At 42.2% G+C, this 22545-nt stretch overlaps 1 protein-coding gene across 1 annotated transcript in view; it reads left to right on the top strand.

Annotated features, from left to right (window-relative positions):
- LOC126238404 (translation initiation factor IF-2-like) overlaps positions 1–22307 on the top strand; it is a 234864-nt gene extending 212557 nt beyond the window's left edge. Inside the window, exons 4-6 of the mRNA XM_049947791.1 lie at positions 7224–7446; positions 17326–17495; positions 21923–22307. Coding sequence (XP_049803748.1) covers positions 7224–7446; positions 17326–17495; positions 21923–22307 — 778 coding nt within the window. The remainder of the gene's footprint in view (positions 1–7223; positions 7447–17325; positions 17496–21922) is intronic.
- The last annotated feature ends 238 nt before the right edge of the window (positions 22308–22545 follow it).

Genomic DNA, 22545 nt, shown 5'->3' with positions numbered 1-22545 from the left:
CTGCCGTACATGTGAGAATGTTTTCATTGTTTCATTCGTCCGGCATAATAAGATGCTTGCGCAGTTTGACGATTCAGACTATAATAACGACGTTTAAGATCAAACACCTCAGTTTCTAATCTCTCAGCGCGTTTTCGTCAGTAACGCTTCACCGACGATCAACAGAATCACTAAGAAAAAGATCCAGATAAACTCAACAACAAAAACTACTCGTAACAAATGAATAATCGAACGGTACACTACATTGATTTAGGATAAACATTTCGATTACTCTTCGTGAGTATAATCCTTTTTATAATTTCGCGCGTTTCAAAATGGCTCTGAGCACTATGGGACTTAACTTCTAAGGTCCTCAGTCCCCTAGAACTTAGAACTACTTAAACCTAACGAACCTAAGGACATCACACACATCCATGCCCGAGGCAGGATTCGAACCTGCGACCGTAGCGGTCGCGCGGTTCCAGACTGTAGCGCCTAGAACCGCTCGGCCGCCACGGCCGGCTCGCGCGTTTCCTTTCCGGCTTTATTTAAATATTAAATTTTTGATATTAAAAATTTAAATGTTAAGAGCATATTACTAAACTAGCACTAGCCCCGTGGCGTTACCCGCATTTAAATATGTCTACGTGACGTAAAGTTAATGCCAGTATGGATGGAACAGGGCGAGGGTTGTCTAAGCGAGTATATTCACTAACAAGGTAAAGTTCAGAAGTCATAAAGAATATAGATTTTTCTAAAAGAAATAAGTGTTCCGCATCGCGCATTATATTGAGATATCCTCCAACCAAATCACCCGCTTCCACCTACCACATTGTGGATGAAACACGCTGAGGACTCTGTCGCCATTACAATGCATAGTGAACGAAACAATAAAAACATTTTCACATATACGCTAAAGTTAGTGAGTCATATAGTATTTAGTTTCATCGGTTTCTCAGATACCACTACCTGTCACAATCTTTTGTTAACTTGCTTAGATTATTGTAATATATTTAATGGCTGTTTTGTAAAATGTGCATTTCTCGAGAACAGCACACCATACAATAGTAGGTCTGGAACCGCGCGACCGCTACGGTCGCAGGTTCGAATCCTGCCTTGGGCATGGATGTGTGTGATGTTCTTATGTTAGTTAGATTTAAGTAGTTATAAGTTCTAGGGGACTGATGACATCCGATGTTAAGTCCCATAGTGCTCAGAGCCATTTGAACCCATAAGAAGCACATAGTACTATTTCGACATTACAGCAGTCCATGAGCATTCGTATGTTATTTCAGTTATACATTGAGCTATCAGTACCAAGGAAAAATTTGGAAAGTGAAATGCAGTTCATGGAAAAGAAAAAAATCTTCTGTGTTTGCTGACGATATTGTAATTCTGTCAGAGACGACAAACGACTTGGAAGATGAGCTGAATGAAATGGACACTGCCAAACAAAAGATATAAGTTGAACATGAACAAAAGTAAAGCGAGGGTAATGAAATACAGTCGAATTAAATCAGGTAAGGCTAATAGAATCAGACTAGGAAATGAGGCACTGTAAGTAGTATATGAGTTTTTCTGTTGGGCCAACAAAAAAATTGATGATTGATGAAATAGCGATGATATAAAATACAGATTGGCAATAGCAAGAAAAACTTTTCTGAAAACGAGAAGTCTTTCCTGAAGGTATCGGTGAGACGTGCAGCCTTTTATGGAAGTGAAACGGTGACGATGAACGATACAGACAAGAAGAGAATAGGGGTTTTTGACATATGGTGCTACAAAAGAATGCTGAACATTAAATGTGTATAAAGGGCGTTCAAAAAGTTCTGCGCAGTCGTCTCTAATTTTTTTATTTTTTTCTGGAGGAGAATGAAGTTTTTTGTGAACATACTTGGAACATTTGTCTATACATTAAGCCTACTCAGTGTAGCCTCAATCAGCTGTAACGCATCTGGCCCAACGTTCTTTCCATTATGTAAATGCACTTTGGTAACATTCTGGGGATTGACTTTTACACCATCGCTTGACACAGGGAATAAGGTCTTCCTCACTATCAAATGTTTTACCGCAACAGGTGGGCCTTCAGACGACCAAAGAGGTAAAAATCAGACGGAGCCCAGTCCGGACTGTAGGGAGGACGAGGAACAATTTTCCAACCCATTTTCCTGATTTTCTCCTGTGTTATAAGGGCTGTATGGGTTTTGGCATTGTCATGGTGTAGTCTGATGTGCCGACCCTGAAGCTGTGGTCTGTGGGTCTTGAAGGCACGTCGCAGCGTGTCCAATGACAAACAATAACGGTCGCCGTTAATTGTGGAGCCAGGTTCCAAAAAGTCAATGAAAATGACACCACACTGATCCCAGAATTAGCCCATCACCTTTCGGCCTGCTGTTCGTGAAAGTCTTGGTTTCTTCTTCCGAGGGAACCCGGATGACGCCGATCCATGGACTGGGTTTCGCTCTCAGGTTCATACAAAAACAAACATGTTTCATCCTGGGTAATGATGCCGTCAAAACACTGTTTCCACTCTTGAGTAAAGGTCTTCATGAGACCCTCGCACACATTCTTCCGCATCGTTTTCATTTCTCTTGTCATAAATCTAGGCACCCAACGTGCACAGATTTATATGTACCCTAGTGACTGTACCAGTGATACCACACTACCCACTACGAGTCATTTCAGCAAGCTGTTGTATCATCACAGATCTGTCATTTTGGATGATATGATCAATGGTGTCCTTATTCACATCACTCACTGCCGTCGATGGTCTACCTCATCGTGGATTGTCCAGTAGAGAGGAATCACCTTCTTGAAAACTCTGCAACCACCGCTGGATACTGCTGCGATCTACTGTGTCCTCGCCATAAACAGGCAGCAACTTCCTGTCAATCGATGTGGCAGAGTCATTGTCGGTCTTGAAGAGGAACTTCATCACCGACCGTTGTCGCAACCTGACATCTACTTCACGGCCCATTATGGCTCACCTGTAAATAAAATAAAATGCTTTTATATACCAACTTATATCTAAATGTTCCAAGTATATTCACAAAAACTTACATTCTCCTCCTGCAAAAAATAAAAAAATTAGAGACGACTGTGTAAAACTTTTTGATCACCCTTTGTAGATCGAATAACTGACGAAGAGGAAATGTGTCAATTTGAGAGAAATATCAATTTATTTCACAGCCTGACTAAAAGATGCGTCCTATCGATTGATAGGACGCATCCTGAGGGATATGTTCAGATGCATGTAGTTCCAGTAGTTATGCAGAGATAAAAAGGGTAGCACATAATGAACTAGCACGAAGAGATGCATTGAATCCGTCTTTGGACTGAAAACTACAGCATAGTAGCGTTTATGCAACCTTTCGTCGAGTAGTTGATTACGTTTTTCCCATTCTAAATAATCTTCTACCTTCGCTTCTAGAAACTTTGTGTAAAATACGTTTGTTTGCGGAAAACCAATAATAAATGGTTTGTGTAAAATGTCTGTTCAGTGCTACATCCTCCTAATTCTAGCATTATATTGCTTCTGGAATTTATTCTTATATCTCTAAAGCTTATTAGTAAAGTTGTCTTCTCACCTATAACCCTAAAATTTTCTCCAAAACATCTACTGCAACTCATTTTATGATAGACCTTCTCGAGTAAGTCAGCTTCATTGTATCATTTAATAAAATTCTGTCGGTAAACAATACTTGCAATGCTTCCGGAAATGTGTTGTGGCAAACCATTAATAATAAGTAAGAGTAAGAAAGGGTCTAACAGAATTTCTGAGGATCTCCATAACCAGTTTCTTATATCCTGAAAAGTAGTTTGTACCTTCATGAGATAATACAGTCATATATCGTCTGTCAGAAAGTTACGATTTAAACTAGTTACAAGGAACTCTTTGTATCCCATATTTGTATAATTTTCAAAACGTGAGGTCATGATTGATCAGATCAAAGGCTATAGAAATCCAGAAACAGTCCAGAGTTTAATTATTTTTTCTACAGCTTCAGATTTTGAAGACTTCCAAGTTTTTCCTGAAATCATTATAAACACTAACCAGTATCTTATTTTTATTCAAAAAAGTGCCGGCTGGAGTGGCCGAGCGGTTCTAGGCGCTACAGTCTGGAACAGCGCGACCGCTACGGTCGCAGGTTCGAATCCTGCCTCGGCATGGATGTGTGTGATCCTAAGTTCTAGGGGACTGATGACCTCAGATGTTAAGTACCATAGTGCTCAGTGCCATTTGAACCATTTTTTTTTTTCAAAAAATTAAATGACTATTTGTTGCTTTCATTTGCGGTCCTTACTGACAAGTAAAGGAAGTGGTAATATCACATTAACAGTAAACGAGAATCTGATCGTTTTCCCAAGAAAAGTTTAAGTGACTCCATTTCTGCTGCGACTGAACTTACTTGATTGTGTGTGTGTGTGTGTGTGTGTGTGTGTGTGCGGGGGGAGGGGGGGAGATGGGTAACAGGGGGAAGGGGGGAGACAGGGAGAGAAAGACAGAGAGAATATTACAAGGGAAGAAAGTAGTGGATTAATACACATCACTATGCAACACATACACACTTTGTCAAAGAATATATAGTGTAGTAAACATCTTCGATTATCCAAAAACACTTGTTTCGCAGCCCCTTCCCCCCTCCTCCTTCTCTCTCTCTCTCTCTCTCTCTCTCTATCTATTTATCCATCTCTCGCGCGCACACTCACACACACACACACACACACACACACACACACACACACACACACACAAATCAAATAAATTTTCCTACAGCAGGTGCACTACAGAAGCTCTCACCAGACATTCAGAATTAACACCACACCGCACAAAAGACGACGAACAAGTGAGTAGCAGCAATAATTACATCATCTCTCGATGTGTTCTGCAACATAAAGTCTTCTCCCAAATCTCATTTACTTGTGTGATGACAGGTGAGAGTGAAATGTAGAAGGTGTGAGAAACAGTGTATGTAAGTGCGACCAAAAGATGAATCACACTAAAGATTTATAATGGGACGAAAAACGGAAGCACAAGACTTACGCCGCTACTAACCTCCGAAAATTATTCATAAAAAGTACCTAAGCAAATTCTGCCGACTTCTTTGCAGGTGGCCTGATTTCTAACCATAGGAAGGTATAAAAGCAAGCCGATCTGTTCAACTGGACTTTCACAATTAATGTTGTATCAACTTGAGCAGTCAAAACAAAATAAAAAATGCAAAAGGTTATAGTTTTTAGGTCTACAATTGAAAAACAACCATGAACTTTGTATATTTCTACAGAAACAAAATCGATACTAAAAGAACATGAAATACAAATGTCGAAACATTTTTAGGTAAACAGAAAAAAAATTCATTGCGTTTTGGAGAAGGCGGAGTTAAAATCCCAAGTTTAATTATCAAACGGAAAGAAATCTCTACTGGAGCTTCCAGCTGCATTAAGATGATTAGAAGATAAGTACAATACTTCTTGAAACGTTGCCCAGAAACATACATATACTCAGCTGACTTCTCGATAACAATTCATCTGTCATATATCCCGTTTAACACTATCAGAGGCCTCAATTATTCAAAACAAGTACTGTAGTTTCTTGGAGAATAAAGCATTAACTAAATCGTTATACACTACTGGCCATTAAAATTGCTACACCACGAAGATGATGTGCTACAGACGCGAAATTTAACCGACAGGAAGAAGTTGCTGTGATATGCAAATGATTAGCTTTTCAGAGCATTCACACAAGGTTGGCGCCGGTGGAGACACCTACAACGTGCTGACATGAGGAAAGTTTCCAACAGATTTCCCATACACAAACAGCAGTTGACCGGCGTTGCCTGGTGAAACGTTGTTATGATGCCTCGTGTAAGGAGGAGAAATGCGTACCATCACGTTTCCGACTTTGATAAAGGACGGATTGTAGCCTATCGCGATTGCGGGTTATCGTATCGCGACACTGCTGCTCGCGTTGGTCGAGATCCAATGAATGTTAGCAGAATATGGAATCGGTGGGTTCAGGAGGGTAATACGGAACGCCGTGCTGGATCCCAACGGCCTCGTATCACTAACAGTCGAGATGACAGGCATCTTATCCGCATGACTGTGACGGATCGTGCAGCCACGTCTCGATCCCTGAGTCAACAGATGGGGACGTTTGCAAGACAACAGCCATCTGCACGAACAGTTCGACGACGTTTGCAGCAGCATGGACTATCAGCTCGGAGACCATGGCTGCGGTTACCCTTGACACTGCATCACAGACAGGAGCGCCCGCGATGGTGTACTCAACGACGAACCTGGGTGCACGAATGACAAAACGACATTTTTTCGGATGTAACCAGGTTCTGTTTACAGCATCATGATGGTCTCATCCGTGTTTGGCGACATCGCGGTGAACGCACGTTGGAAGCGTGTATTCGTCATCGCCACACTGGCTTATCACCCGGCGTGATGGTATGGGGTGCCATTGGTTACACGTCTCGGTCACCTCTTGTTCGCATTGACGGCACTTTGAACAGTGGACGTTACTTTTCAGATGTGTTACGACCCGTGGCCCTACCCTTCATTCAATCCCTGCGAAGCCCTACATTTCAGCAGGATAATGCACGACCGCATGTGGCAGGTTCTGTACGGGCCTTTCTTGATACAGAAAATGTTCGAGTGCTGCCCTGGTCAGCACATTCTCCACATCTCTCACCAATTGAAAACGTCTGGTCAATGGTGACCGAGCAACTGGCTCGTCACAATACGCCAGTCACTACTCTTGATGAACTGTGGTATCGTGTTGAAGCTGCATGGGCAGCTGTACCTGTACACGCCATCCAAGCTCTGTTTGACTCAATGCCCAGGCGTATCAAGGCCGTTATTACGGCCAGAGGTGGTTGTTCTGTGTACTGATTTCTCAGGATCTATGCACCCAAATTGCGTGAAAATGTAATCACATGTCAGTTCTAGTACAACATACTTGTCCAATGAATACCCGTTTATCATTTGCATTTCTTCTTGGTATAGCAATTTTAATGGCCAGTAGTGTATAATCACTCCTGAATTTCGCTCTGAAAACGATAGCCCGAATATAGCGCTCAGTAAGCACCTGAGTGTACATTAGACGTTCAAAAGTGCGTAGAACTAAGCTAAACTCATTCCACTCTTCCACTGAATTCCACTAAGTTAATTACTGTCCGCTGATAGGTTTTTCGAAGGTCTCTTTTCGTCTGACGTTTGCTACCATCCATTCGCTGCAGGACCATGGAGCAGATTTCATCGATGCAGCAGCTGCTGTCGGACATGCAGAACACGGCGCAGGCCCTCAGCAGGCAGCTGACAGGGGGCGGCCGCGGTCCGCCACCCACGCAGCCAGTCGGCGTACCCCGGCCGCTCCCCTACGACTTCCCAGGCGGCATGCAGATGCAGCAGCGGCCGATGCCGCCCGCCGACTTCGGGCGTGTTCCGCCCGGCGGCAAAGAGGTAGGTCAGCTGCAGCGTGACACAAGTTTTCACCTACAGTCGCTTAAGTGTTTAACACTTGTTAGCAGATTTCATTGAAATTTCTCATAACTGAATCATGACTTTTTCGATGGAGATAAGTCCATCGACTCAGATTTTGAGAAACTAAAACACTTTACATGTGGTTCAATTGTGTGACTATGTGGTTCAATTGTGTGACTTCAATTCAAACTACTTTAACTGATGCTACAGTTATTCTTGTTTATATTTATTACAACACTTTTCATTTCAGAAGCAATTTGACGTAATTAAAAGTGTTTATAGTGCATGGATGTAAGTCCATTTAACAATTCATTTGTTAAAAATTCCAAAAATACACACATAAAAAAAAGTTTCGCATCACCCCGGTTCCCAGAACTCCTGAAGATAGACATTCACTGTGGACGTTGTATCACAGGCACAGTCCCTTTGACTGTTCAGAGATGTCACTAAACCCACCCAAAGATGTAAACAACCATGCATGAGCAGCGCCTATTAGACGAAGGGGGTCCGACAGCCAATCAGTTCCAGTCATCCTACAAGGAAGGAGCTCCATAGCTCGCGTTGTCTGTAGTTCAACCACGTCTAGACGTTCAATAATGCGGTTCGATGAAGTCCTCATTACTACTTTGTGCCAGGAAGGGTTCTCAACAAGGGAAGTTTCCAGGCGTCTCGGAGTGATCCAAAGCGATGTTGTTCGGACATGGTCAAGATACAGAGAGATAGGAACTGTCGATGACATGCCTCGCTCAGGCCGCCCAAGGGGTACTACTGTAGTGTATGGCTCGGAGGAACCCTGACAATAGCGCCACCCTCCCAATCTTGTGAATGACTTCCTTCAGGATAACGACATCGCTCGACTAGAGTGGCCAGCATGTTATCCAGACATGAACCCCATCGAATAAGCAGGGGATGGATTTAAAAGGGTTGTTTATGGACGAAGTTACCCACCAGCCACTCTGAGGGACCTACGCCGAATCGCCGTTGAGGAGGGCGACAATCTGGACCAACAGTGCCTTGATGAACTTATGGGTAGTATGCCACGACGAATACAGGCATGCATCAATGCAAGAGGACCTGTTACTGGGTATTGGAGGTACTGGTGTGTTCGGCAATCTGGACCACCAGCCTGAAGGTCTCGCTGTATGGTGGTACAACATGCAATGTGTGGTTTTCATGAGCAATAAAAACGGCGGAAATGATGTTTATGTGGATCTCCATTCCAATTTTCTGCACAGGTTCCAGAACTCTCGGAACCGAGGTCATGCAAAATTTTTTTGATGTGTGTAGTATTTTGTATGGATTTCCAGGTTGTTATTCTCGAATAAAATCATACATCTGAAAACATTATTGCTTAAACTAAATAGTGGCTTAATACATTTTTCTCAGTGACTACTAAATTCATGTAAAACAGTTTCTCTCCTTCATTTTTGCAGGTGTATAAATTATTCCAGAAGTAATATTTAATACTTTTAGAGCACTAGGCACATAACAAACAAAATTTAAACCGTGGTCCTTAAGCCTGGCGCTGAATCAGTGATTATACAAACACTGATTTAACAAGGTTCTTCAATCTTCTTCACTAACGTCACCTGCTCCGGCCGTATTGTTCCAGTTAACATGGGGAATATATGACAGTACTTGCTGAATGTCCGCTATTTTCTTGGTTCAATGGAAACATTGCCTTGGGTATATGCTAAGGTGCTAGGGAAAGCTACACCTTTCATATTATTAGGCCATGGAAGCTTAAATGTGTGACATACAGAGCTACGTATGTAAGGTGAAGTCACTGCACGTCCTTTCACATCTGTAGAGTACTTAAATTCCATGTTTTCACAAGGCTTAAATGTAACTGATTCAGACCAGTCCAGTATTAAGTCCTGGACCTAAGTCCCACTGACACTACGTGAAAAGATTGAGGCCTTGGTGTTTGGTCAAGGATTGATTGGATTAAAGTCCTGTTAACAGTACCGTACGTATTTGTGTTCAATATCCCGACAACATACTTTACTAAACAAAAAAAGGTAAAACTGTACTTAAGCCATTTTAACAAGTCATAATTCAATTAGATATGGCAAAGAGCGAACTGTACTTTCTGTGAAGAAATTTTTAATAGCCACGATAGCGTCAGTGCTATTTATTCCTGATGACTAATTTCAACAGCTAACACTGTCGTCTTCTGTCTTCAAGAAACTTGTTATATGTCCTATTCCCTTTTGATTGTATCATACAAGCCATGTTGACCTTATAGTGGACAGTATGTAGCATATTCCACACAGGTTTGTTAAAAATAAAAACAGATTTGTCACAAATAAAAACATCATAATTAAAAAGTATCTTTTGTAACTACGGGTATCTACACACATAACATTCCACTCCCATTTATTACATTCCTCACCACGCGGTCCATCATACACGGATAATTATTTATAACATTTTGCATTTAAAAGTTTTCATATATTCAGTTCAAACAATTATTTCCTATTATCTCTGCGTGAGCTGAACCAAACAACTACCCACCACAACTACCCGCCATGAGGTCTCACTGAATACTCTCTCAGAGAACTAACTCGTACGGAGAAGCGTAGCACCAAAACAAGGAGTGATTCAGTATAGTATTTTATTTATGTATTTAACCTGATCTTATTAGGCCATCAGGCCTTCTCTCACATGGACCAGGGTTTCACAAATACCATACCATTTTTGCATCATAGTTTCCTAAGTACTAACAATTTTAAAAAGACAAATAGTATTAAAAGGATCTTAGTGTCTGAAGTAACAATGAGAGTAAAAAATACTGACTATGGACTGTTAAAGTTAATACTGGCAGTACTTGTACTTCTGTAGCTGCTGCCACTAATAGTGATAATAGTAATTGTAATGACAATCATAGTAATAATAGCACCAGATACAAAAAGAATTTATAGGTGTGGAAGATACATGGTTTCTGATACTGTGAGTTCTGTACCAGCTAAGAATACTGGGAAAAGAGGAAGATCTGGTTGGAAAGGAGGATCTACAAGGCTACTACTGAAAGTTACAAACTATTAACATATTCGTAGTATTGATTTAAGACCGTTAATTTTCGGTTTATCGTTTCACAACAAATGTTTATATTTGAGATTTCACGTAAAGTAATTTGACAATCCCTCTCATTGCAATGTCTTACCTATTATTCCCTAATTTCAGTATAACTAATGTAAAGACTGTAATTAAATGCCTGATGTTAGAAAACAAATTACTTCATTTATATTAGTTAATAAATGACGAAAATAATTTGCTCCTCCACGGATATAAATCTGCATTAAAAGTCGTCAGAACAGTGACACCCTTTAATGACTGTTACGATGCCTCAAGTAACATCATCATATAATGAACTATTCAACACCATGAATATATTACCGAACGTTCATGTCACATATTTTACTTGAGGGTATAGTAGAGATTGGTACACATGATTTACGTCTTTGAATGTTGAAAACATGCACAAGTTAACACGAAAATGGGCTCTTTTGGATTTGGCCGTGGCAACCGTGTGATGCTGGGATTACAGCAGAAAATTAACCATTAACTACGATGGAAACTTCCTGGCAGATTAAAACTGTGCGCCCGACCGAGACTCGAACTCGGGACCTTTGCCTTAGTGAGAACAACGCGACACATGACAACGGACTAGGCACCAGTTACATCAGACCTGGCAATACGACCGTAAGAGAGCAGTGTTCTGGGTCAGTTATCACTTATAGCACAATGCAGATAACGTGTCTAAATAATTTTGCAATTCGTTTTGGTTTTCTATTATGAGGACACCACATTCCGATTAGTTAAGCCACTTGACTGACAACTCAGTGAACTACAATATTTTTGGTACGGAATAATTAATGAGTAAAAGATTATAATAGGTTCTGATCTAACATGGAAGTAAATATTTAGTTACTTGAATCGACGTTAGATAGATCTGAACTAGTTGATTACAGCAGTGGCGTACATAATCTCTGATTCAGTGCACAACTGGATATGTATTTTGTATCATGCCTGCCAACGCAGGCATGATACAAAATTACTGCAATTAGAAGGCCTGAATCACTTTGCTGAATAATTGTGACGGAACACACATATGTAATAAAGCATACTGTGAGTGCTGTTAGTCTGAAATGACCTTGAACATGACAATACGTATGTGTCGCAGCACACTAATACTTACTTTCACAAATTTATTTGTACAAGAATTACTCAGATCAGAAAAATAAAACTTTCAAACCACTGAAACCCATTAAAATGGTTCAAATGGCTCTGAGCACTATGGGACTTAACTTCTGAGGTCATCAGCCCCCTAGAACTTAGAACTACTTAAACCTAACTACCCTAAGGACATCACACACATCCACGCCCGAGGCAGGATTCGAACCTGCGACCGTAGCGGTCGCGCGGTTCCGGCCTGAAGCGCCTATAACCGCTTGGCCACTTCGGCCGGCGCAAACCCATTATAAAATAACTGTTGAAGCAACGCTGAAGTATTGCACACCAAGCGATAAACACACAGTTATACTAAAATATAAACAAATTTCTTTCAATATTTGTCTAGTGCAAACATCAGATTAAAAAAAGGAAATAATTACTTTCAAATAAAAGAATACTAGGTTGAAGACTTGTTACTTTGGAAGCTGGTTGTTAGTTAATTTGGATTTAGTTATAAAATTTTCAAAGAAATGAAGTTTGATAACTATATTAGCTTCTGTTTCATTTTCACGACATTCGTTCATGCTAATATCAATCTTGGAATCAGGAACCTATTCCAGGTAATAATTAGTTATGTCAATAATCTGGTCTACCGCACAAAATCTATACTAATACAAAACACTGTACCAGCGGAACCCAACCTAGAAGTAATTACCTCGTCAGGAATAAAATGTAATTTTATCACTATTTTGTAAGATTTTAATACTGCTTAAAAATGCATATAAGCATCTTCCTCGCACAGTGCACCCCCTACACAGACACATACCTTATACTTCGTACTATGCACATATCACATATGTTTAAATATCTCGTAAAAATGTCTTCTCCGAGCTGAAGGAAGTTCCTGCAGTAGACCATAAATTCCCTCATTATTCAGTTCGCAACAATAAACGAACTAATTGACAACATCTCACAACAGTAACTACAAGGTCTATCCAGAAAGTAACAGATATTTGAAATAAAAAATGAACAGTATGGAAGAAAAGAAATATTATATACATTTTAAAGGTACACTCTTAAGCAGTTTTTCTACATAATCGCCATTCAAATTGAGGTACTGCCGCCTCAATCTACATTAAATTCCCTCTTACACGCGAACAGAATTGCTGAGGCTCTCCATGTTCTGGAATAGCGTTGTGTAGCAAGCCAAGTCTTTATTGAAGGGAAGGTGTGGCAGCCGGTTGGCGCCAAATCCGGGCTGTATGGTGGATGATTAAACACCTCCCATCCAAAACTTAATAGGAGCTCTCACTTACGATAGGCCGTGTGTAGACGTGCGTTGTCGTGAAAAGTAAAACTTTTGCACTACGTTTTCCACGACGCTTGCTTTATATCGCCGATCTTTAACTTTTTTCAGTGTTTGACAATACCTCTCTGAGCTAACTGTTGTGTCACGTTCAAGGAGCTCAATAAGAATCATTCTCTAGAGTCCCAAAAGACAGTAGCTATGATCTTTCTTTCTGAAAGTTCGCAAACACTTCCTTGGTTTCTTGGGAGAACTTGTGTGTCCCCGTTCCGTTAGTTGCCGTCTTAGAGTGTATAAAGATTTACGCTACAAGTCACTGGTAGCGGAAATTTTTCTACGCCTTATAAAGGAATAGTCACGGAGTTCAATAGCATCCAATATGGATAAAAATCACTTAATGTTGCTTTTTTGTTTCACAATTGAGATGCTTCACCCAAGTCTCGACCCCATTATAGACATGATCGATAACTTTGTTACAATTTTTCTTGTAATCATTGAGGAAGGTCAGTGCTGCAGCCAGTCTTTGTTTGTTTTTGGGGTGGGGGGGAGGGGGTGTTTCCGTTAGGATTTTGGGAACCCATTCGGCATAAAATTTGTAGTAACCACAATTTCATACACCAGACTCCGTGAAATTTGGGGAAAATGTTGCGAAAGTTCCGTAATCGTAAAAGGACAATTTTCATGAATTTTGTCGTCGATTTTCATCGTCAGTTCGTCAGTCACAAGGCAAGCCCAATCATTGCGGCCCTCATCGCGATCATTGATACGGCCATTGTCTCTCTCAGACTTCCACTCATTATTCCTTTTCCATTAACGTCATAAAGATCGCTATAAATTTCAACTGTTTTGCAGTTTTTTTGCCAACAAAAATTGAATCATAGAACGCACCTGACAAGTGGCGGGATTTTCTATTGCAGCGCGTATTTTAATACGTCACACACTGCAAAGTAGCAGAGACACGGACCACACGCTAGCACTGCTGGATGCGTACTGAGTATAGAGAACGTTATGGCTCTCAAGGTGGTGGATGTACCCCAGCCAGTTGCCGTGATAGACCATAACGACTATTAATTTCTGGGTGGCCTTCGTAGATAATGGCTACTACACTACTGTAGGGCCTACACAGTATTATTATTATTATTATTATTAGTGGCATTGGTAGCCTAAAGTCTCCCAACTACTGTCATTTCAGAAGAAAGGAAACCAGCAATCGAGTGATTTACAAATAGCAAGTGTAGTGCAGACATTTGAACTTGGTTGATTTTATAGCAAACGGGCGTGCAGAGTGTGAATGAAGCAAGTGTCACTAGTGGGGGGAGTGGTGCAGGGGAAGCATGTTGTGTAACAAATGTCTATTCTCTATGTGAATAGTAAGTTTTCATTCCTGAGAAGGAGCTGTAGTTAGTGTATGTGTCAATTGAACCGGGGACCTAGAAACGACGGAGAGGGCTCGTCCGTCCGTAGTCCTCAGTGGTAATTATGGTGTACGAGTACGTGGCGACAGTGTTTGCGCAGCAATCGCCGACATAGTGTAACTGAGGCAGAGTAAGGGGAACCAGCCAGCATTCGCCAAGGCAAATGGAAAACCGCCTTAAAAACCATCCACAGGCTTGGCGGCACACGGGACCTCGACACTAATCGTACTAATCCGCCGGGCGCATTCTTGCTGGAAACCGGCACGCCTTCCCGCTCGGGAAGCAGCGCGTTAGACCGCGCGGCTAGCCGGACGGCCTCGCTGTAGGTAGTGCTCGCAAATAATAAAACATTTGCAGAGACTAAATATCAGTGTTGATAATAGTTGGCGGAAGGGGGATGGTACTAGCTAATTTTTTGTTGTACTGAGGAGTAATGGCTCTGAAACGTGGGGAACCAGTGCACTATGTACTAGGGATGTTACTGGTTTTTACTGAGTCAATGGGATTTACAATTTAAAAAGGTAATCTTCTAAGTGGCACTCTTAACAGTCTCTTCATGACAATGTTTTATAACGTCGTTCTCTTGTAGAGAGGTTGGTCAGTGGGAACAATAGTTCAGAATTGCTCTGTTTCTGAAGTTTGTGACAGCTCATTAATATTGTGCAGTAGCGTAAATTGTTGTTAGTGTTTTTATGTTTATAGACTGAAGTGGCGAGTGAAAATAAGTAGCCGGCCGCTGTGGCCGATCGGTTCTAGGCGCTTCAGTCTGGAACCGCGCGACAACTACGGTCGCAGGTTCGAATCCTGCCTCGAGCATGAATGTGTGTGATGTCCTTAGGTTAGTTAGGTTTAAGTAGTAATAAGTTCTGGGGGACGATGACCTCAGTGGTTAAGTCCTATAGTGCTCAGAGCAATTTGAACCATTTTTGAAAATATGTACCAAGGCCAGAAACGCAGGTCTCCTCCTGGCACGCCTACCTCCCCGATCCAAAGTCTCACTGCCGCCTCAATCTACATTAAATTCCCTCTTACACACGAACAGAATTGCTGAGGCTCTCCATGTTCTGGAATAGCTTCTCAGCATGGAACGTAAATGGAGGATACAGCCTGAAACCCAGGTGCTGGTACTTACGCAAATGAATTGACACAATTTCAGAGACTTTACTAGTCTCATATGGATATGTTTTTATGTGTACAGACTGAAGTGGCAAGTGAATATTTGTGCCATAGCCAGGAATGGAACCCAGGTCCCGCTTATTAGGCAGCCAACTTTGCAAAGAAGTTCGCACAACTGAGGGGTTACCCTGGCACACCTCCCTCCTCGATCCAAATTCTCACTGCCTCCACAGTCAACTTGAAATTTTCCCAGTGACTGATATTGTGTCAGTTCATTTGCATAAGTACCTGCACATGGGTTTCAGGCTGGATCCCCTATTTACGTTCGATGCAGAGGTGATACTTCAGAACATGGAGAATCTCAGCAATTCTGTTCGCGTGTAATGGGGAATTTAAAGTAGACTGGGGCAGTAGTGAGAATTTGGATCAAGGATGGATGCGTGCCAGGGTAATTCGTACAGTTGTTCGAACTGCTGTGCCACGGTGGCTTAGTGGCTAACGCACCTGCCTAATAAGCAGGAGACCTGATTCGATTCCCAGTATTGGTACAAATTTTCACTTGTTAGTGTTTCCTTCCCTGGCCACTGCAGCCTATGAATATCAGGCTTTCGAGAATCTCACAAGAAGTTAACTCACGCCCCCGCCTCCCCCCCCCCCCATTTACAAACCTCCCACGCGACTCAAACCTGCTGCTGAACGACATGTGCAATGGCCAAATTCTCCCTGCAACTCTGTGCACGCCCGCGCTCTCCAAGATTCAGAGTAATTGTTAGGAAGACTCACCGGTCCTAACCTTTACAATTCTGTTTGCCCTATGATATCCCAGTGATTACAATACTTCTACATTAATATTATAAGCGTGGATTTTTTTATTGACGTGCGCTTCATCAAAATTGCTCTGTAAAAGTGAAATATGACTATGTTACTTTACATTCGAGGTATAAAAAAATTATGCATAACCGACATTATTTTGTGCCATTACATGATGACTTTACTAGATGTAAAACTAGGGCATCATCTGCTAACAGTGTAAGAAGACTGCGCAGATTGTCTCCTAAATGGCTTCTGTAGGTTAGAAACAGCGCTGTGGCTATAACGCTTTCGTGGGAAATCCCAGACATAATTTCGGTTTCGCTAGATGCCTTCCCATCAATTTCTACGAATTGTGACCATTCTGACCGCTGGAATGGGAATCCTTCCCAAATATTCCCAACTGGAAACACCTCCCAGTATACTGGGACTTGGCTGAAAGGAGCCGAGTGTGGTGTGTAATGGAAAGAGAGGGAGAGAGAAAGAAGGGAAAAAAAGGAAACCACGTGATCAGGCCCTGGAAACCAAGAGATAGTCGACCGACTGCAGCGACATCCACAGACATGCATCATCAGATACGGTAAATAGGTGCATGGGATCAGCATACTGTAATTCTAGCCGTTGTCGACGTTTCTACTTTGGAGCCGTTACCTCTCGAACAGGTAGCTGCTCAGTTGACATCATGAGGTGCAGTGCATCCTTGTCCAGTCCTTCCACAAAGGAAAACTCCTTAGCAGTACCGGGAATCGAACTCGGGTCTCCCTGCATGTCTGTAATGTCGCCTACTCTGCTCTGGAGGCGGACCTAATGTATTCTAGACCGAAAATTTGTAGGTTTTGACTTGGTCAAGGCGGCTGGTGGTCCGAGAGTATTAAATTCTGTTACCGAAATACTGCAACCGGACGTTTAAAGACTGGTGTATGTTTTTGTGATGTGCTTCCTATTCGCAGTAATGTATATAAATACTGTTTGTAGATAACTGTGTAGGTATGACATCATTTATTGTGAGTCAGACACGTTATGTTGATTTGGCAGGTGTTCTCGGCGCCGGGAGTGGGCATCTACGTGGTGCAGAAGGACGCCTCGGCCATGGGAGGCGGCATGCCATACGACTACATGTCGCCGATGGCCGACCCGCGCTCCATGCAGCCGGCCGCCAGCTGCCCGCAGTGCGACACTATGCTGCCGCTCCCGCCACCAGATTTGTAAGTAGCCTACCTGGCTCTCCAAACATCTTTCAAGAAAAGATCAGGTCACCTCACATTTCGTCGAGTAGAAATTGTAGTACAACAGAATATGAAGCTTTAGATACAGGAAGTCTTCAGGACTCCACGAGCACCAGTAATGATGGAATCTCCATATTCCAAATTCATTCGAGACTGATGCCCAGTATATGACGAGGCGCAGGTTTGTTCAGAATTGTTGATTACCTCAGCATATCACAGCTAGTGATCGTGATATGCAGTAATTTAAATGAAGATTTAGCATGTTGCCTTACGATCTATCAGCGTTTTTCGTCAATGGCTAATAGCCCAGAGATGTCGGATAGGATGCCGGTCGTCATACTGTTTTTTATGTGATGCAAAGGTATGGAATAGTATCAACTTAAGGTCTTGAGACCAACCGAGGAGCTGTTTGAAATTCTAAAAAAGTGATCTGGTGGAAAAAAGTGATATGGAGGTGTAAGGTGTCAGGCAAATCCAACACCTTCCATGTAAACCCTGACATGATAAGCAAATCCAGTAGTATGTCACATAGCTCCGAATAAATCGTGACATTAAATTAACCAAAGTAATACGAGTAACGAGTGAGCAAATGGAATACCAGAGACTAACACAAGAATGCCTAAATGCATGTCATACCTTCCCACCGTGAGACAGACGCAGTTCTGAGGGGAGAAACGAGAACAGAACCGTGTTAAGCTAGCCAGCTAACCGTCAGGACCACCCCCCCAGCCCATGTTAAAAGCTAGAACCCTCCAGAAGAACAGTATAGATCTTACGATAACACTAAAAGGGCCACACAAGCTGCAAGTTTTAGCGTGAGACTTTTTCGCGTCTCTGTCACGTTTCAAACGTTAAAAACATTGCCCCACCACGAAAAGTATAACGTTTCTCATTGGATGGACAGAATTTTTGTAGGCGGAGCTTAAGGTCAACATTGAGACTCTGATTGGTCAGATGAAAACACAGCCAGATAGTTTTTTTAAACCATCTTCGGTAAATTGTAGTAAGGAAGTTAGGAAAGAGTTGCTTCCGAGACGGCGAGATGCATGGAGCTGCGCCAGCCGCCGCCCCCTGACGAACACCAACAAGGTAATGAAGGCACGCGATGCCGCATTTTTGAGCGCATAAGGCTTCACTCAGAACTGCAGAAGTCTCATCTGTTACATCCCCTTTTTACGTAATACTAGTGTCGATCGTCAATTGAAGCTCATGGTATTCACATTTGCTACGTAAGTTAAAATCTGAAACGCGATGATTTTTCTGTTATATAATTATTGAGAAGCCACATCAGCCACTGTAATTTACGACAACTTAGATAAGTAATTAAAGATAATTGAGGGTCACCGTAGACCATTGTGACAGTTTTCTCTTTTGTGAAACTTAATTTAAACCTAGATTATAGATGTGATATGGCATAGGTCATCCTTCGATCCATTGTAGAACTTGGAAACCCATTCAGGGAATATTCGTTCACATTTTTGTTGAACGCAGTTGGTTTTCATCATCCTGTATTAAAACATTTCCTTTTATCAATAGTGCAATTTATAAACAATGTTTTGTGAGTAGAATAAAATTTCCAATGGTAAACTTAACTGCTTTTTCGACGTTATTTTACCAGCTAACTAAAAATAGGAAAGCCTTGAACCCCTTCCACTAAATTTAGTTAGTATTAAGATTCTTTTACAGGGAGTGCAGTGGAGCTGACGCTGAAATCATTAAGTATTTGGTTATATCATCGCTAGTCTCACTGAGCTCTTCTGAACTCCACATGTCATGTGTGGTCTGGTGTCTCCTTACCAGCAACAGGTCCCAGGTTCAAACTAGTCAATTCCTTAAAAAACACGCTCAGAGCGTCGTTGCGCGAAAGTGGTAGGGAGACACGACTTAGAACAAACAGAAACCACGCAGAATGTTAGAGAGGATAACCTCAGAAAGTCCGTTGAACTATTTTCGAATAATGCTGATGTACATAGGAGAGTCTCGACTTCATAAAATTGTAGCGAATCTCGGGAGTCTTCTGTTCTTAAAATCATGTAACTCTTTTGCAAGCACCATATGCGTCAGGCGCGACCTAAACTGAATCGACAACCTAAAACCAATTGCAAGGAAAGCTAATGAAGAAAAAAGATTCAGTGGAAAATCCTAAGAAAATGTAATTCGTCCACGAAACAGATTGTCCTCTACTCATGCGTGAGTATTTTTCGATAATATTGGACCTTCAGCATTAGGATACATAGAGGAGTTGTAGGTGTTCCAAAGATGAGCCATGCACTTCTTCACGGATTCATTTAGTAAGCACAAAATGATACAGAGAGATGTTATGCACCATGGAGAGCGCTGCTGTTAGAATTGCGAAAACATACGGAATTGATCATGAATTAAAATCAAAGAAATTCGACCTTACACAAAGGTGTACTAAGTCACCGACAGTCGATCTTGAAAAAGCATCATTTGAAAATGGAACAGAAAATAATAAAAATGATAATGTTATCCCAAGTACGTTCCCACACACTGCGGAAAATGGTTTGCGTAGTATCAACAGAGTGAATAATAATTTCATCTCATTTTCCAAGGAAGGAGAATTTTTGGTTGTCACGATTTCTGAAATTTTAGTTTATATGAATGTGTGAAATATGTGTTCAGAGAGAGATGATATTTATTTGAGCTGGGCTGTTCATCACTGGATGCAGACATGCTTTGTGGACAGTGACCACCAGAGGTTTTAATAGCTCTACCACGTGGTTGGCTACGCCATAAATTGGCGAATTTGTAGTGGTCAGTAGCCCAGAGTAGTGGTCACAATGCTGTATCCTAGTGCACCGTTACAACCACGACTTTATGGGCTCCCAAAAATACGCATAGAGGGAGGTCCACTATGCCCAGTAGTAAACACTATAACTTTTTCGACGCATGACATAGCCAAATGCATTGCATAGCTACTAAAACCTCTCATAGGCTCTGCTCACACGACAGAGTTTGTGAAAGTGCTTCAAGAGACTCATCTGGACAAGGGTGATCTCCTGGTCAATTTTGATGTCACGTCTCTCTTCCCACGACTACTGCTACAAGATCTGTTATCGCGTCCCATACCGTTTAGTGGAATACGTAAGAACAGTTAGTGTTTTTAATCAGTTAATCATACGTACAAATAATTAAGTCAGGAAACAAGCACAGTGACGGCTGTATCTTCCTTCGAGACATGGCCGTCGATTGTGTGCCAACAAAGTCCAGCTTTCAGCATGCAGCAGCACCTACATCTACATCTACATGATTACTCTGCAATTCACATTTAAGTGTTTGGCAGAGGCTTCATCGAACCACAATCATACTATCTCCCTACCATTCCACTCCCGAACAGCGCGCGGGAAAAACGAACACCTAAACCTTTCTGTTCGAGCTCTGATTTCTCTTATTTTATTTTGATGATCATTCCTACCTATGTAGGTTGGGCTCAACAAAATATTTTCGCATTCGGAAGAGAAAGTTGGTGACTGAAATTTCGTAAATAGATCTCGCCGCGACGAAAAAAGTCTTTGCTTTAATGACTTCCATCCGAACTCGCGTATCATATCTGTCACACTCTCTCCCCTATTACATGATAATACAAAATGAGCTGCCCTTTTTTGCACCCTTTCGATGATGTCTTCTGTCAATCCCACCTGGTAAGGATCCCACACCGCGCCGCAATATTCTAACAGAGGACGAACGAGTGTAGTGTAAGCTGTCTCTTTAGTGGACTTGTTGCATCTTCTAAGTGTACTGCCAATGAAACGCAACCTTTGGCTCGCCTTCCCCACAATATTATCTATGTGGTCTTTCCAACTGAAGTTGTTCGTAATTTTTACACCCAGGTACTTAGTTGAATTGACAGCCTTGAGAATTGTACTATTTATCGAGTAATCGAATTCCAACGGATTTCTTTTGGAACTCATGTGGATCACCTCACACTTTTCGTTATTTAGCGTCAACTGCCACCTGCCACACCACACAGCAATCTTTTCTAAATCGCTTTGCAACTGATACTGGTCTTCGGATGACCTTACTAGGCGGTAAATTACAGCATCATCTGCGAACAACCTTAGAGAACTGCTCAGATTGTCACCCAGGTCATTTATATAGACCAGGAACAGTAGAGGTCCCAGGACGCTTCCCTGGGGAACACCTGATATCACTAACAGAAGCAAACAAACCATACAGTAGTATTCAGCGTGATCTACCATAGTTTACACCAATAACAATACGTACCGTATACCGTAACACACTTTCGAGACAGGCTGAAACCCCAAAGACATGGAAGTACTTGGATACCATTGTGGTAGCGTTTAGTCAAGATATTGACGGTTAACACTTTCCTTTTCGTCAGTGTTGTGGTGCACCTTAGACGGGTGGCGTATGTTATGTTTCAGGGGGCAGCGAGATTGGGCCTCCCCGCAGCCTATGGCGGCCAGCCAGTCTCGCGGAGCGGATGCCTACCAACCCGGCGGCGGAGGGCACGTCTGTTGTGGCGGAGGCGGCCAAATGGTTTGTTGTGGGGGTGGCGGAATGAGCTGTTGTGGTGGCGGCAGAGTCCTCTGTTGCGGCGGGGGCGTCAAGATCTCCTGCTGCGGTGGAGGCGTACCAGTCAGCTGTTGTGGAGCTCGAGTAAACACCTGTTGCAGCGGGGGCGGAGGTCCCCAGCAGCAGCAACAGGCGGGCGGTTACTCACGAATGCCTGACGAGCAAGAGCTGTGCCAGGGCGACTGCACCATCCCCTGTGACAGCACCGCCACTTGCATGGGCCGAACCAGATGAAGGGCAACATGACGTAGAGCCATTACAATTGTAATTTTTTCAAAAATTTTTTGTGGAGTCTTGTCCAATGGACCAGTAAAGCGGAAGTTCTCACAAGGTTTTTCAGTGTCCGTTAAAACTAACCTTAAACATCGTAATTGCATCTTTCTCAAAGGTGTAAATACGGTAATCGCGCAAATAAGAGAACAGGTATTTGATTTACAAGGGCAATTTTTTTTCAAGCTCCGATCGGTCGCAA

Source organism: Schistocerca nitens, chromosome 1 (assembly GCF_023898315.1).
Source record: "Schistocerca nitens isolate TAMUIC-IGC-003100 chromosome 1, iqSchNite1.1, whole genome shotgun sequence".
In the NCBI taxonomy this organism is placed as follows: domain Eukaryota; kingdom Metazoa; phylum Arthropoda; class Insecta; order Orthoptera; family Acrididae; genus Schistocerca; species Schistocerca nitens.
This window is presented reverse-complemented; position numbering and strand designations above follow the sequence as displayed.